General features: G+C 40.1%; 1 protein-coding gene across 1 annotated transcript in view; it reads left to right on the forward strand.

Annotated features, from left to right (window-relative positions):
• Positions 1–573: 573 nt before the first annotated feature.
• MRPL1 (mitochondrial ribosomal protein L1) overlaps positions 574–17,271 on the forward strand; it is a 35,201-nt gene continuing 18,503 nt past the window's right edge. Inside the window, exons 1-7 of the mRNA XM_090036904.1 lie at positions 574–702; positions 2,384–2,495; positions 3,631–3,868; positions 5,229–5,312; positions 8,485–8,556; positions 9,232–9,343; positions 12,644–12,744. Of these exons, the coding sequence (XP_089893030.1) occupies positions 669–702; positions 2,384–2,495; positions 3,631–3,868; positions 5,229–5,312; positions 8,485–8,556; positions 9,232–9,343; positions 12,644–12,744 (753 nt within the window). The 5' untranslated portion in view covers positions 574–668. The remainder of the gene's footprint in view (positions 703–2,383; positions 2,496–3,630; positions 3,869–5,228; positions 5,313–8,484; positions 8,557–9,231; positions 9,344–12,643; positions 12,745–17,271) is intronic.

The raw sequence follows: 17,271 nt of genomic DNA on the forward strand, positions 1-17,271 counted from the left end.
GCAATGCTTCCCCAAGGTCAGAGCTTCTTGCCCCTTTTGAGACTTGTGACACCCCTGAATAGACTGGAGGTGTCCCGTGGAAAACGCCAGCTTAGTTTTCACTCTTCTTCTGAAAGCAGAAAAATAACAGAGCAGCATTTCTGCCACGAAAGCCTCAGGCCACCCCTGTAGCTCCCTACTTCAAATCTCTGGGTTGATCTTGCACAGTGTTTGCACACTTCCCAGTGCTGATATTGTGGGGCACCCTGGGTGCTGCGACCCCCTGGCTGAGACTCCCTGCCCTAGGACCAGCACACTTTGCCGGGACTGAGGGCCCCCCACAGCAGGGTAGCTACCCCGTCTGCAGGGGGTTTGCATGTTAATAGTTCTGCGTGCATTTGATCCCTTGATAAAACACCCGTAAAAGTAGCAGAGGGCGGATCCCCGCCCACCCCAGCGCAAGTGCAGCAGGTACAACCCGAGCCGCAGAACCACCTCAGCCCCGAAGGAGACGCATGCGTACCATACCCCCAATGGCCCTGCCCAGAGGGGCCAGCTGATGACGCCAGCGGAAAGAAGTGCGACACCCGGAAGTTTCCGGTTTCTTCTTGGCTCACGGAACCTTCCTTTCTCTCCGTGCGCGGGTGTCTGGAGCTATTTGAGCGCCGCACGAAGTGCAGCTTGACAGCATGGCGGTGTCCGTGAGCTGCTGCTTGAGGAGAGGTGCGTGCGGGAGGGGCAAGCGCCCGTTCCTCCTTTTCCTCCTACCAGGAGGCGCCGATACTGGGGCTCGAGGGTCCCCCGCCTCTCCCGGGGCCGGGAGGGGTTTGTTCTGCTCCTTGATCCTGTCAGTTGGCGTCCGCTCTTCCTTCTGTTCTCTACTCCCCCCGCCCGCGGGCAGCTTGGAACCGGTGGGCGCGGGGCGCTCGCGCTGTGGGGTGGAGGAGGGCTGTAAGGCTTAGTCCCCTCCTACAACAACTTGTCCCGGGCCAGATGAGGCTGGGGAATAACTAGTAATTAGCCCTGGGGCCTGTACTGGGGTGAGACTTGAATACTGTCTGTCAGAGTCTTGTCCTGTGACTGCTGATGTGATCTAATAACTAGGTGCCAACTTTTCTGTAGTAATTAAAACTTGTAAAAGAGGCGATCTCTTTTATTAGACCAAACTAAATATTTGCAAGCAGACTATTTTTTTTTTTTTTTTTTTTTTCAAGCTTCTGGGTACTTGTCAAAGTTTTCCTGGGTAGAAATGAAAATTAGTATTGTTCAGGAGGTGTGGTAAAATCTCCTGTTTGGAATAGCTCATTTTGTCCAGGTTAGGCCCAGAGAAAGATTAAAAAGTCCTTTTACTTCCAAGTTGTCTGGTGGCATGCAGGATGTAGAATCATATTTCCTTCATGTTATGATGTCTCGTATCTCACAGAAGAGTGGAAAGATGGAAGACTCTTCTGGGCAGGCATTTCTTTTGTGGGGAGGTATCTATGTGTCTCTGTAGAGCAGCCAGGCTTCTGGAGGGGGACAAGGACACTTTCCCCTTCAGAAACAGTTTACCCTGTGTCATTTGGGCTCACCTGGTTAAAGACTGGGAGACAACAACTGGACAGTCACCCTGCTGGGGTCACCTGACCGCAGCTGTCTTTCCTGCCTGTGCAGGGGACTGGACTTGATGATCCTCCAAGGTCCCTTCCAGCCTTGCAATCTGTGAATCATCCCCCTCCCCTGTCCCCTGCAATGTACAGGGACTCAGAGCTATGTCTTTGTGTAAGACTTCAGGTTGTTTTTCCTCTGTGGGGTGGCTGACTGGGACAGCAGAAAGCACATGGTTTGAAAAATCCTGTACAACCATGTTGAGAAATGTCATGGAAACTACTGTCAGGAAAATTCTGCTCTGTGGATTGGGAAAGACTAAGCGTGGGAGGGACTTTTTGGTATTAATCCCACATTGTGTCTCCTTTCTATGAAAGAGTTTAGATGCCAGAGCGAAGGCCCATACCACCTTAATCAAGGACAACTTGTCCTTTATGAGACACTCTGACGTAATTTAATTTTTGTGGCCAAAAGCAACAAGGTTAAAACTGTGATTGATGAGGGCTGCAAAGTATGACGTTGCTTACCCTGTGTCACTTAGTCATAGAATAATAGAGCTGGATGGGACCTCAGGAAGTCACCTAGTCCAGTCCCTTGCTGAAAGTAATCCCTTTGCTTAGTATTGGTGCCCAGGGACCAGTGAGGACTGGGGACTATTTCTTTATTATGGAGAGATGGGCAAGAGAAAAGCTATAAAAATGCCTTCACAAATTGGGTCAAAATATATCTAATGAAAGGAGCAAAAGCCTACCTTTTTTAACTGATGAGAATTTATCATAATTTTTATTAACTTTTATTTTTTCCCTGTTTTTAACAGTTTTGGCTCAATGTCGTCGCTATGTATTTCCCAGGATTGATCAACATGTCTCAGCGGTTTCCTGTTCTATAAACATACAACAGTCCAGTAGACCCTATGCAGCTGCCACAAAGTGAGATTGTGCTTTATTTTTAGGAGCCTGTTTGTTTTTATAGGTTTAGATTATTCAAATGACTCTTACACTTGTAGCTTATTAGAGCTGAATTACTGTCATTGTAAGTGCTTTGAATATTGGTGTAAATGGCTTTTTTGGAGCTATGACTGCTACTTCCCCCGAGGTTGCTAGTGGGAAAGGAGGTGGCCGTCTATTGGTGAAACAGTTACAGAAAGATAACTGCTCTGGCATAGTTGTAATATGTATCTTAAAATTTACAGATATAAATACTATAAAAGCATTTGACAGCAGAAACAGATACAAAAGTTTTTAAAAACAAAATAACCAGTAAGAATCTCCAAGAAAGCCTGTTGGTTGCTTTTACTGCCAATTTCTGTGGCTTTTACAGTTGCTCCTTATAAAACAACAGAAACAAGTGTCTCTCTGTTCCTAGGTGAAAAATTCACATAGACAAAGGAGAGAGGAAATTAGCTAAACAAGCAGAACAGTTGAACTTTACATACAAAGTACTGTTCAAGTACTTGTGATGGCTTTTGAGTATAATAAAGTTAGTGGTTAATTGTAAACATTATAGGTAAAATGTTCAGATGGAAGTACTGTATAGCTGTTTAATGTATACTCCTATGTCATTCTTTACACACTTTACTTTGCCTGTCTCAAAGTAATGTCATCATGAGGCACTTTAGTCTCCCTGCAATAAGCTGATTGCCAGGTTGGAGCCTAAGCTGTTAAGCAATGTGCAAATAGGAAGTGATGAAACATGTCAGATTTATAAGAATATGTAGACTTTGTCATTACCAAGATTATATGTACAAATATCAGCTCTCAGGTGTCTTTTAACTTGGACATTTAAACTCTTTATTGAGTCTTATGTGAAAGATTGAGTTTTGTTGGTGGCTTGGGAATTTTTGTTTTGGTTCGGATTACATCTTTCCTCTTGTGCTTATTCTTTTGGTCTTTGGGAAATCCAGTGCAGTTCTGATGGCCTGCTTGTTACTTCATGAGTTGCTTTTCACGTGCAATTCTGTGCTTTTATTTTGAGCTTACAAAGCTGAGTTTGGCTGAAATTGTGTTAGTCTCTGCTCTACATCTCAGTTGATGATTTTATATGTATCATTTTTGTTTGCAAAAGATCTGCAAAAAAAACAGCAAAGAAGGCCACATGGAAAAACTCTGGAACAGAAACGGCAAAGAGAGAGAATACTTGCAGGCCAGTGGATGATGTGTATTTAGTATGGATGTATAAAAGGCCAATGTATGAGGTAGAGGTGGCTCTGGACATGCTGAGGAAGTTTCAGGAATTGGACTTCACTAATCCAAAACAATACATATATGTTAATATAACCCTGGATATGACACAGGAAAAGAAGGTATGTGCAAAGTAGTTACAGATTTTTAGTGTGACGTTTTAAGGAACTGCTTTTGTTAAGTGTACGGGAGAAGATGAAAAGTGATGGAGAACCTTCAGTGGTCTTGCTTTGGCTTCTTCTCCAAAGCTCTTTGACACTCAGCCTCTTACTTATACCGAGTGTATTCTACTATGCTTTTCCAGATCTCTGTATATGGTACTGTTCAAATTCAGTATCTGAATGTGTTCTTTACTCTGATTATCAATAATTTTTGTTGTACATATTAACAGCAGGACTCCTGCATAGCTGAAGCACTGATTCAAGGGGTAAACGTGATCAAAATAGGTTTGATCTGTTTGCATGTTGTCGTCTTTAAAAGATATGCAGTTTTAAAAGCTGCCACCAGAGTGTGAAAGTCTTGCATTCTCAGTCTATGTTCCTTACATTGCTGCTAGGGAAGTTCCCTATTTAATAGGAACCCAAGAACTATCACTGCCAAGTGAATTTTCTCATGAGAAGAGTAAAAATTTTTTTTTATTTTCCCCTCCTATTTGTATTTCCCACCCTTATGCTCTCAGAATGGATATAGTATGTTTTTACTTCTACTTGCTCTGCTTTTCCTTAGTGCTGCCAGAAATGGCAAAAGACATTCCTGCTTTGCTGAGGACATGAAGTAGAAGGAGAAAAATTTAGAAGTGTATCAAGACTCAGTTCTCATACTTCAGTACACTGTACTTCATATTTAGTATATGGGCTCAGGACAGAAAAAGCTATGCTCTTACTTGGAGTATGCACATATCCAAACTTAATGCTCATTATGGGCACGTTGGTATGCTATGGTATTGGCAACCCTGAAACTGACTATCTCTTCTCTCGTTTAAAGACTACTAAGACTTGGTTTTGGGGCTGCCCTTACGAGCCTTGAAAGTGACAAAAGACATCAACCCTGAAATGGACTTTTCCCATCAGTTTTAAGGCTTCTGAGGGCAGCTCTTTGACAGCCATTTCCTCTTCACCATTTCTGGCACCAGTTGTTATGCCATTAAATAGATTTTATGGAGTTAAAGGGAGGGAGCAGGGAACACAGCAGCAGACGGATGCTGGGAATAGAAAGCAGAGCAGGAGATTGGGTAGAGAGGAGAAAGCAGAGCAGCCAGTTGGGTACAAGAATGAAATCAGTGTGTACTTAGGGAGTTTGCAGGGCTTGCTTTGTTTGCCTGCCAGAAAGATTGGCCCATACTACTGTAAGCAATAGACAACAAATTGGAACTAGCATTCTGTTGTGCAGGTAAGTGAATTATGCCCTTAACAGGTATGCATATGTCAAGTACATGTATTTATGCTTCATCATGTTTGACTATTTTTCTTTTATATTTACTAGAAAAAAGTGGAACCGTTTGTGAGCACCATTTGTTTTCCCCATCCTTTTGTAGAGGAAATTAATAAAGTTTTGGTGTTTACAGAGGTGAGTAAACATACATTATTGAAGCTGTTTTATAACGCATTTAAAAACACTTCTATTTTACGGTTTCCTTTCATATTTGTGTCCCACCCTTCATCCTGAAGGATGCCCAAGTGCTTCACAGAGTTTCAAAAGCAATTCAAATCTTGAATAATTAATAAATAACTGTGTTCTTTCTTGGGTTTCTCCATTTTATTTAATAGTATAAATTCAAGGCAGAATATCTACTGAACAGCAGTTGCCTATAACGCCAAGTGGGAGATTTAATATATTTTTGTAAACGACAAGCTCCTTCAGAGGCATGCATAATACAGTCTACAAGAGGTATCATTAGCATTTCCTATCGGGTTATATTTAGTAGCTTTCTCCCAATCTTATTCTAATGTAGTAGACATATGCCAAATACACTGACAGTCCCTTTTTACCCAAAGTACTTCCAGCATTCTTTTGTCTCTTGTCTTTCCACGTTGGGAATGAGGCACCAAGGCTAAAGTAACTTGATGTGGGTTTCTTTTAACCTACTGGAAGCTAAAGCAAGTCTTTAATAGCAAATTAGAAAGCTATCTCTTTTTGTTCTCCGTGTGTGTATGTATGTATTAAATCTCCATTTCTTTAAATGTTAAATTTAAGGGGCAAAATATTGTCATATAAATTATTTATTGTAATACCAGTCTCAGTGTTTCAGTTGTTTTGCCCTTGAATTCCTTTAACCTGATCCCTGGCTTATGTACAAATAGAAAACTGATTTATTTATTTATTTATTTATTTGTAATTTTCAGGTGTGGGTTTTATAGGTCTTTTGCTAGTGTAGTTTTCCTTTTAACTGAAAGGCTAATGAAAGCTACTGTGTTAATAACACCAGATACCATAAACTTTCTGTGTAACTGTGTGGGTGAGGCCCAGCCCTTCCATCCACTGTGGCAGCATGAATGGCCCTGTCTGCCTCCCTTCCCTTCTCATCTCCCCTCCGCTGGCCTCGCCACGGCAGCAGCTGCTTCCTAGCGATGGCTCTGAGCCCTGCTCCCTGCAGGTGGCAGCACTGGGTTGGAGAGGGGAGTCTTGACTGGCCAGGGACCCATGAGTTTGTTTACCTAGAGCCCACTAAAAGGTTAATCCAGCCCTGGGTATAACTCAAGTATTGGGAAAACCCATGTTGCTGCCAAGCACTGCTGTTGCGATTTGCCATTCTCTTTCACTAGAATAAAATTAGCGAACACCAAAATGAATCAAATTGACCATGTGCAGGGGTGAGGAGGAGGACAGACTCAGGGTTGGGGAGGCAGGAGGAGTGGCAGGAGGTACAGGGACAGGAGGGGCCAAGGGGCAGGGAGGACAAGTGCCAGAGCGCAAGGGGCAGAGGTCTGGCCCTTTGCTCCCTGCCTCTGTTTTCCTTGCCACAGCAGTGGAGGGGAAAAATTTTAAGACGACTCTCCAATAATTAGATTCTATACATATTTACACTTATAATTTTCCATGTATAGAATCTAATTATTGGGAGTTGTCTTAAATTGCAAGTCATTTTAGATCCAGGTAAATATGGCATTGAAGGTTGTAAAAACTCATTATCACTGCTGTGGAAATATGGACACAAGACAGTCAGGCAGCATAGAGACTTGAGTCCATGTGTTCACTATCCAAAATGACTTGTACCTTGGCAGGCAATAGTATTCTATATCAGTGGTACTCAAAATTTTGGCCCTTTGGGCCAAATGAACGGCACAGAGCTGGTCTGTGGGCTGGATCAGGCCCCACGTTGCCCAGCTCCATGAGTTTGGAAAAAGCCCTGTGGGCACAATCTAATGCACAGGGCCATGGCCTGCATGGCTTCCTGTGGGTCAGTTGACACAGCTCCAGGGGCCAGGTGTGGGCTGGGGGGTTGAGGATTGCTTTTCTAGGTAGAAGCTTCATTTAGTGTATATTTCAAAGGTAGCCCTAGGCAGAATGTAATAACATAGTCTGGTATGAAATGGCAGACACAGAAATAGTGGTTTTATTGTCTTTATTAGAATAATCACACCCACCTGGCCATCCATCACTTATGAAAGGTACTAGAGTTTACCAATGCTGTCAGAATCTAGGAGCAGTGATTATTTTAATAGGGTCTCCCATTTTGAGGCATTTTTAATAAGGTGGATAACCTACATATTCTTATGTAGGTTGCTTCGGATGCTCTTTCCATTCGTTTCTCTGATGGTCACATTCTATAAGAAACATCTGTATATTCATCCAGTCTGTTTAAATCAAGATCCCTAATTAGACAGGTTATCAGAAAGAGATGCTTTTACAGAAGCATGGTTAGGTGAAAAAAACAACAGCGTATCACTGCTATGTTGATACTGCGGCTCAGAAATGTCTAACTTGTTAATACATCCTGGATAAGAGGTGACAGGATTCACGTCCTTCAGAACAACCCCACATATTGATTTCTTGGGGAGATGAGTATCTCAGAATCTACTTTTCAGTGTCTCAAAGTGGCATGCATAAAATCATGTAGTTCTTGTTTTAAAGAAAGAGAATGTTTGATATCATCTTTAACTGAGTCAGGAACACTTTAGTATATTAAAAGCTACTAAGTTAAAATACCTCTGTGATATTAATGGTTTACATTCTATTACCCCTGTGTGAAACTAGTCCTAACTGGAATAAAATGTAGCCGAACATATTTTTATGAAAAGATCTGTCACCATATGTTTTAGAACAGCAGCTTGTTTTCCTGGAGGGAGGTCATTCATAATAGTCTTTAGTAGTGCACTATTACGCTACTAAAAGTCTCTTCTAGCTTTAAAGAATGACAAAGGCTGGCTGCTGTCTAAAAGTTGATGATTGCTGCATCCTGGGAATGGAGAAAGAAAATGAGAAACTGAACAATAATTACCAAGCTAAAAAGGGGTAACTTTTTTTTTCTGTACTGTAGATTTCATTGACATTTCCTTCTGGGACCTATTCAAATTCATGAATTAGAGGTCTAGGTTCTATTTCGGATCCCCACAAACCTGAAATTTCTCTCCTGATAAGTTTCATCCTTTAACCAAGAAATCAGTTGGGGTTTGTATACTTTCTTTTTTTCAAGAATATACAGCTGTATTGATTTAGTCATTTTATTATGGCTGATGTTGATGGATAACAAATTGGTAATAGTTTATACATTATATCTGGACTATTTGTTTTCTAACAGAATGAAGGACAAGCTGAAATAGCAAAAGCGAATGGAGCTGCCTTTGTAGGAGGGACTGAATTAATTCAAGAGGTATCTATTTTTTTTTCTGTCAACTATAAATTGTACTTCTGAGGCTAGGATTCAGTCCTCCATATTAAAAAGATGACATAAAAGGTGTTAAATTTTGTAACAGTTTACTGACATGCATCTAGATGTAAGTTGTGCAGAGGGGGTTTGTGGTATAAGAAAGTAAGAGGAATATATAATAAAATACAAGGTATAAGTCCTTCTTTACCTTAGCTTGCTTTTAGTTGCTTTTCTTTTTGACTTTTTTTCCCCACTGTTCTAGCAATAGAAAAAACAGTCTAAAAAAGCAATAAAGAGTGTAATGTTCTTTAGTGCCTTAAAGCTTGCTTGTCTGGTTGCTGTTTAGATCTTGGTTTTACAGTTTCTGGTGGCAGGCTTTAAAAATTCAGTTGATCTGTATAACATGGTTAGTAATGCTCTTTACAGACAGTTTACAGCAGGAAGTAGTTTCTCTTGTACAGAACCTAGGATACCCAGCCACTGTTAAGAACTAAGAAAAAAAAAATTCAGTCAGTACTGTGAGACTGACTTGACTTGATTAAGTTGATAGAGGCTTAAACAATGATAACAAGGCAAGAAGCTTTTACTTTCTTATATCTTACACTTTTTCAAGATTGTTTATTGAATTTTAATTGGATTTAAGTTTTTTTTGTTTTGTTTTTTTTAATTTATTTGTAGATTTTGGATGATGCAATCCAAGCAGACTTTTATATAGCTGTTCCTGGAATGATTGGAAAACTCTACCTTTTAAAGGACAAGCTAAGAAAAAAATTTCCAAGCAGCAGAAGAAGTAAGACTCTCGTATCTCTGGATCATTTGAGCAAGACCTTTTTTCTTTAAACAATTTAATCAGCCTTTTTATGTAGGAAATGAAGTTGTCCAGTGTGAATGTGCAATGTAGTACTTTTGACTGGTAAGAGAAACTTTACTGACAGTTTAATTCTGTTCTGAGATTATTTTGATTTTGAAAAATCTTTCTGTAAGCCAGTTGTTCAGTCTTAATTAATTAAATTGAGCCTAGAGTTAATATTAAGATTGGCAGTAACTATAGCAACCAGGTCTGCACAAGAAACCACTAATTGTGGACACAGGTGTACTGAAAATTTGTTGGATGTTGTACACTCAAAATCATAAATACTCCGAAATTTTCACATTGCAATAAGCAGACATTCTGTTACAATGGACTGTGGCAGGGGAAAGCTTTCTCTAGATAATCACTTTGATCAAAACTTACTTGGCTTTTGAATCACTCTTGAACAGTATAGCAGGACACTGGCATGTGCCTACTCCCTTAAGGGAGCAAGCAGCCTGAGAGGCAGCTTGCAGGTGGTGATGGGAGTTTATTAAGGACTCAGGTGACCAGTAGCTGGCTGGGCTGGACTGCCTGACCAGCTCTCAGGACTGGACTGCCTGATCTGGGCCTGAGCTGGTCAGGCAGTCCAGTCCTGAGAGCTAAGAAATGAGGAGCTCCTGGCAGCAGGGCTGCTGAACAGACTAAGAGGAAGCAACTCTGCACTGCTGGGAACAAGGGAAGGTATCTGAGGCAGAGACAGAGACAGGTGGCCTCGGTGTATGTTAAACCCAAAGAAGATTTGTGTGTCTGCCAGAGGGTGTAGGTGCTTTTGCACTAGAGTTTAGCCTTGAGCACTGGTGAGGGCAGACTCGAGGTCTGTTTAAGGAACTGATAGCCCAAGAGGAGCTTAGGGTGGGACCCAACAGGGAGTGCAGGAGCCCAGAAGGACTGAGAGCAAGGCTGAGAGAGAGAGAGACATCAAAAAGATCTGACAACTTACCTGAGAGCAGGGCCAAAGGTCCAGAAGGAACTACAGCTAGATCAGCGCTGGCCCAGGAGGGACCTCAACTAGGTTAACTGGCTGGAAGTGGGGCTAGGCCCCAGGAGGGACCAGAGCCACAAGTATAAATGAAATGTAACACCCATGAGACATGGGGCTTGCTGTAGGGGAGCATAGAGCCATGCAATAAGCCCTTAAGGCTACAGGTGCCCCTGCCAAGGCACGTACAGGCTGGGAGGGCCTATTGAACTTGAAGACGAAACAGACTAGAGGGGTCCAGAAGGAACCTGATGGTAATTTGCACACCAGTAGGCTCTCTGTAAGGTCTGTGGGCAGCCTTCCTTTTTAATTTTCAATAAGAACAACATCTGGCAGGTCAATAATTAAGGGAGGTCTGTTTTAGAGATTGAGCTGGACAGGGGCCGTATAGCCACCCCTGTGACTCAGACCTGCTACAAACAGCATCTGCTTTTCACCTCTTTTGCTGCTGTTTTATTCATATCTCTGGCTCTTTCTTCATGTAGCTATAAATATGCCCTTGGTTAGTGTCATATTTCTTATAACAATAAGCACCACTCTCAGATTGTCTGATCTCTACTCACTGACCTGCCTTTGGTCATTAAGAACATTCAGAAACATACTTCTGACCCAATAAAAATAAATATCTATCTGTTGTTCCCACAGTCTGCTTTCTTTGCTAACAGTGCTAGGCCCCAAAAAAAGATTATTATTTTTTTTTTTTTTTTTTTTTTTTAACCTCATACTTTCATGCTTTGTCCTTCCCCCAGCTGTCTACACAACACCATTTTAGGAACAGGCAGGTACCATTTGTGCTCTTTAAACATTTGGAGGAAACTCCTACCTTGTCAGAAACATTGCAGCCCAGAATAGTCCAGGTGTGCCTTAGAACAAATGAAGTCTGTGTAGTTCTGTAAACCATCCCCCCAACCAAAAAAACCCTCATGTTTAGTTCCGAGTTTCATAACATTTGATTTCTGTTACTGCCAACAGAAGACTTTTGGGTAAAATATAATTTATATTTCAAGCCCATGGATGATACTGTAAACCAACCAAAGAATCCCCTGCAGCTGAGCTATTTCGGTCTCCTTACTGATGGGAATGAGTGTATTCATCTTGGCTGGCTTGAGTCAGCACATTTTATACAGTGTCTGATACTGAAACTCAGCAAACATATTTGAGACATCCTGTGGAATGTAGAGAATTTATTTTTAGAACAGGAATTTGACTTGTTTTGTTCCCTTTTAAGAAATTGATTCTAAATATATTTTTCAGAACAATGCCATAGCCATATTTAGACATGCACAAAACTAGAACTCTTGGTTCCAAAGTGATACCGTTTATTAGACCAACTGGAAAATGGCAAGAAAATTGTCCTTTTCTGCAAGCTTTTGGGATCAAAGTCCCTTCGTCAGGCTCTGGGAAAAGTGTAGATGGTACAAGTTGGGGGGAAAAAGTCCCCATAGGTAGGAAATAAACTTAATTTTTGCAGAGGGAGCTGGAGATGGAAGTCTGTCCCTCTGCATCCATGAGAGTGTCTTTGTGAGCTGTGCTGAATAGCTCTTTGATGTGTTGATTAGGCAGAATTCCTTCCCTGGAGGTGTCAGATGGCAGGCAGGGAGGCAAAAAAAATCCCTTCCAACCTCCCTCTGTGCAAAAATGAAGTTTATTTCCTACCTATGGGGACTTTTTACCATCTTGTGCCATCTACACTTTTCCCAGAGCCTGACGAAGGGACTTTGATCCCAAAAGCTTGCAGAAAAGGACAATTTTCTTGCCATTTTCCAGTTGGTCTAATAAATGGTATCATTTTGGAACCAAGAGTTCTAGTTTTTTGTATGTCGTCTTGTCTCAGACCAAGACGGCTACCAAGTATACCCCATAGCCATATTTAGGACTTTATTAGGGTTTATTTTTAAACAGACTTTTAAAAGTCTGTGAATTTTTAATTTCAAATTATCTTTATATATAGTGTTAACATTTTTTTGATTTAAAATGCATAGAATCCCAAGACTGGTAAGGTTAGCTTGTGACTGAAGGACAGAGAACATATGCATTGCAAGCCCTGACCCTGTATTTAGCACTGTGTAGAGTTGCTCCTTGATAGTTCTGCTTAATGTCAAGGAGGTTACTAATTAATTATTTTAACTCCGTTTCTAGGGATCACTTGACTGTCTCTCATTGTATTTGTAGTATATGTCATAACTCTAATAACTAGTTTCTGAAATTCTAAGACAACTATTTTTCCTCTTTTTCCCCCCCTCCCCCCCCCCAACTAGAATCTTTGGGTCCTGATATCCCCAAAATGCTGGAATTCTTTAAAATGGGTCATGAATATATGGTGGAAGAAGATTGTCTAATCAAGACAAGAATAGGAAGAGTAAGTTTTGCTATCCACTTCTAGTGTTTTCCTTCCTTCCCTTATTTCTCAGAGCAACAATTTATTCTTTTTTGTGCCAAAATGTTTTGTTTACCCAGAAGCACTGTGTACACATGAGCTTAATAAGTAAAACAGACTTTTTAATTTTAAGTCACATTTATAGAATCTTATTTAAAAAATCAGATAGGATGTGGCTGGTATTGCCCGAGGTATTTGTAACTGAGAAACTTTAATGGTGAAGACCTTTTTAATGTTAATTTTCCTATGTTTGTCTGCCACCTTTTCTGATCTGTATTTCTGTACTGTACCTGTGTTTTCCCATTTTTCTGCCTCTCTTTTTCTCTTCTCCCTTTCCACTTAGTGTTTGTATCTCCTCTCAGTTGTGTGATTTTTTTTTTTTTTTTGTTTTGTTTTGCCTTTTGCTTTGTGTGCCTGTGCCAGAAAAATTAAATTTACCAGATTTCTAATCCTCAAAGTTCTGCCTGGCAGTAATTCAGAGCATTAGGAATCTTGTAAAGTCTACTTAGCGACTGCTGGTTCTGCATTCGAAGGATTTACTTTTTTCAGTGTTTGAACCTAAAGCTCCATAAAAAGTCACCATGTAAAATTTAATGTATGTTAACTTTCATAGAATAAAAAATGCTCTAATTTATAGATTTTTAGAAAAAATATTTAGGTTTAGTAGTTCTTAAAACTGATAAATTCCTGAATTAATTGTTGTTCAAGATCTTGTAACAGTGTTCCTTTCCATTTTGGCTCAAAATAACCTGAAAATAAGATGAAATAAAACCTTTTCATACAGAAGGTGGTCTTGAAGGAATCTTTGCAATTTAAACCAAAGATTGCAGAGGTAGAATGCCAAGTGGAAGTTTTTCAACCGTATGAATTAAATTCGAGTTCCCTGGATGTTGCAGAACTAGAATTGAACAGTTGTGCTCCAGCTTTATAAAGCTACCATTACACACAAACTGAAATTAAAAAAAACAAACTTGTAGAACAGCACGGGCTCATTTCATATTAGGAGTACTGCCCTCTGAGAGTAAGTTGTTCATTCCATGCATTTTATAGTTCTTGGGAAGAATGAGATTTGTTGTGGGAGATTTGTTAACATCTTGGGTTCTTGCTGATAGTGTTGTGTTGAACTATTATACAATTTCAATTATAAACTGAATGACCAGGAACAAAACCTTTACTTGTATAGGAAAAGCAGATTGTGGTAATTTTAACTTCAACAAATGAATAGCAAAGTTGATTCCAAGACTATGGAAGTATAAGCTAAGGAATTTTACTGGAGACAAAAAAAATATAATAATTACTCATATATTAAGTGTATAACTATTAATTATTCATCAAATATATTAATCATTGGAGGGTTTTTATACCGAGAAGTTTGCTAAGAAGGATTTTTCCAACTGTTTGAGTTGGTCTAATAAGATTTGCCCAAAGAACCTTGTCTGCTTTAATTCAAGCAAAGCTTCCTACATCATTAAACTATCTACAACACACATTCTGTCATATATGTTCATATATAAATGTCACAACTGGAAGTAAACATAACTAAATATTTAGTAAGAGAAATAGGAATAGAATTTATCACATGTGTACAGCATGCCCTGCAGCTCATTTGTCCCAGCTGGGCTTTTGCATGTTGGGAAGAATGTAGTGAGCATCCACGTCAGCTTCTATAGAAAAGAGAGGTTGAAAGACAGCAAGGTCGATGTTAAAGGCTCTGAGCTGAAAGTAGCAAGAAGTTATTTTCCAAGCCATACCACTGCTATGCTTTGTGATCTTTGTCCAAATAGTTCACTGTTTTTCCTCGGCTTCCTGTTTGACCCTTTGTCTTATAGATTGTAAGGCTACTGTGGTGGGGACATTGTCTGACAGGACCCTCATCTGAACTGGAAGTTGTAAGCAATACCATAACGCAAATCCCTGATGATGATGATGATGATAAGAATAATAATGGGGCAATCTTGTGACCCTGTCTGCCAGGATTTTATCTTCAGTCACCCCAGTTTTGCCGATGTTAATGCAAGTCTGTTGGTGGGGATAGGTGGTCTGAACAAGTGTCTGGGAATCTGTTTAGACTTTTATAAAGGTATATACTAGTGAATTGCCTGTCAAGAATGACGGATGAATTTCAAATAACACCAGTGCTCACAGTAGCCGAGTAATTGTTTTCTCACAGTAGCTGAGAACCTGGCTCCCACTTATCCTCAGCTGATTCCTCCCTCTTCCCTCTGCACTGCACCGGGCTTATGACACCCTTAAAGAGCATTACAGATGGACTAAACCCGATTAGATAGATAAATAGCTTATATATTTCTGATCCAAACTAAACACAACTATTCAATTTAAAACTTGTTAGTAAAAAACTAATTGGTTATAAACTGCATCGAAGCATAAAGATGCATTGCAGTACTTCCAAATGATAGCCACCAAGCTGGCCTTCCTCAAAGAGGTGTTTCCCCACTTATGTTGCTACTTAACTAATTTGTTAATCCACCCTGGCCAAGTAAGTGTGTGGGAGAAAGGCATGACACCAAACAAATCGGGGGTCTCGGTGATGTTTTCTGAGGGCTGGGAAAAGCTAGGGACTAATAATAGTAGCATTTAATTAGTAAAACTCAAAGAGAGGTCTGAGAATGAGAAGTCTTATGTCTGCATTTTCTTTCTTTACGCTCAATCTCTTGAAAGGACCCATTTAACAATTATAATTCTGACAGCTCCAGCAGACACTGGAAAAAAATTAACACTTTTTAAAAAAAAAAAAACTCAGTTGGATGGTGAAGGATCACTATGAGAGATGATGCCCCTTTCTCCAAAGCTGAATTTGCCTCTTTAAAAAAGAATCCATGGCTTACTGAGTGAGACCGGAAAGTAATCCTTGATCTCCCTTCATACTAGTACAGAGAGACTGCCAGGGAATTGGTTTTTTGTTCTGTAAAAAGAAATAGTTTCCTGCAAACATACTCTGCAAAATTCAGCATCTTAGTAAATGATGTGTGTGTCCTGTTCTAAAGGTTGTATCTGTGTTTATAACAACATCATCTCCACTGATAGGTTTTAATATTTGTTGCCATTTCCATTATGGAGCTTTGGTTCCAGTGAGTTTGTCATAAAAAAAAATATATATATTTTTTTAAATAAAACACAAAACCTACGATTGATGCTGGTTGTAAAAAAAAAAAAAAAAAACCACCCAAACAAAACACCCCCCTGCCCAAAAAAACAAGCCAACATCAAATAAGGAAATTCATAGTTGCAGTTGAAAATCTGAAATGCCACTTTACATCATACCCTATTTTTCCTTTCACCCACAATAACATGATTGAAGGCCAGAAGCGTCAGAGCCTTTTTTAAAACCTAGTGGATGTTTTGTTTTATCTGCTTGTAAAAACGCAGCAGCTGAAAAATTAATTACTCATGCATTTTATGAGTGTTGGTAAGTCTCTGTATATATCTTCAGGGGAAGACATGGACAGCATAGACTTTTAGTACCTGACTGATCTGTTCTTTACTCCAGGTCTCAAGTATAAGGGTTGGTCTACAACTAGAGCTGTTCCTGAATAATTCCATTTGTGGACAAGCCCTGACTAAAGGCAGTAGTAAACCTTGTAAAACATTGTAGCTTCAATGGGAGCTGAAAGCACTAGTATTTTACAGGAGTAGCTGTTTGGTATGTTTCTTAAGTGCTGTCAAGAATTTATCAGTTCAGTTTTTCTTTTTCTTTCCATATGGGACTAATTAATCTTACAATGCCAAAAGGCATACATGTGGGATATGGTAAATAAATTATTCTCTCACAGTAACCGTCTGTACAGTTGAATTATGAAATTAAAATGCATAGTCTTCTGAGCCTATTAGGGTAAGGAGAAAAGGTGAAACCAAATGAAATGTCTTGGCATATTGAAGCGTTATGAGAGAGGATATGTATAAAACAGCAGACATTCCAGCTAGTGTTGATCTCTGGGTGATCGTAACAATAGAGATGCCTCAATTATTTGCAGCCTTGGACGCTTCCAGGACTGTGATGGTTTCTATTGGTTGAACAAGCTGAAGTGAGGTGATCTGTTTGTGGCTACTGGTTTGTGGTGACATAGTGGTGTTAGGGCCTTTCCTCTCTGACTGCAAGGATGTGAATGTGGACCTTGCTCTGGGCTCATGCTGAAGGTTGCATGCAGTGAAGTTGGCTATATATGGAAAGCTGGTCATTCAAGCTAGAGAATCACTAGCGGCTGTATTTGATGCTAGCCATGCTACTCCCTTGTATGCCATTGGCAATAGACAGCATGCCTTAACCATGCTACCTTTGTGCTGGTATGTTTGAGTGGATCTTTGACCTTTTTTATAGAAGTCTGCCAAACTTAATGGCACAAAGTTGCATTGGCTACTTATCACCTGTAACATTGAAAAGGTCAGGTTGCCCTTCCTGTGGCAGTGATTAAGGAATAGAAATTTATAGTTTGCATCACATTACGGTGTCTTGAGGTTTGGGAGGACAGGATTTTGTTTCAGTGCAACAGG

Source organism: Crocodylus siamensis, chromosome 2 (assembly GCF_052110815.1).
Source record: "Crocodylus siamensis isolate JL-2025a chromosome 2, ASM5211081v1, whole genome shotgun sequence".
NCBI lineage: Eukaryota > Metazoa > Chordata > Crocodylia > Crocodylidae > Crocodylus > Crocodylus siamensis.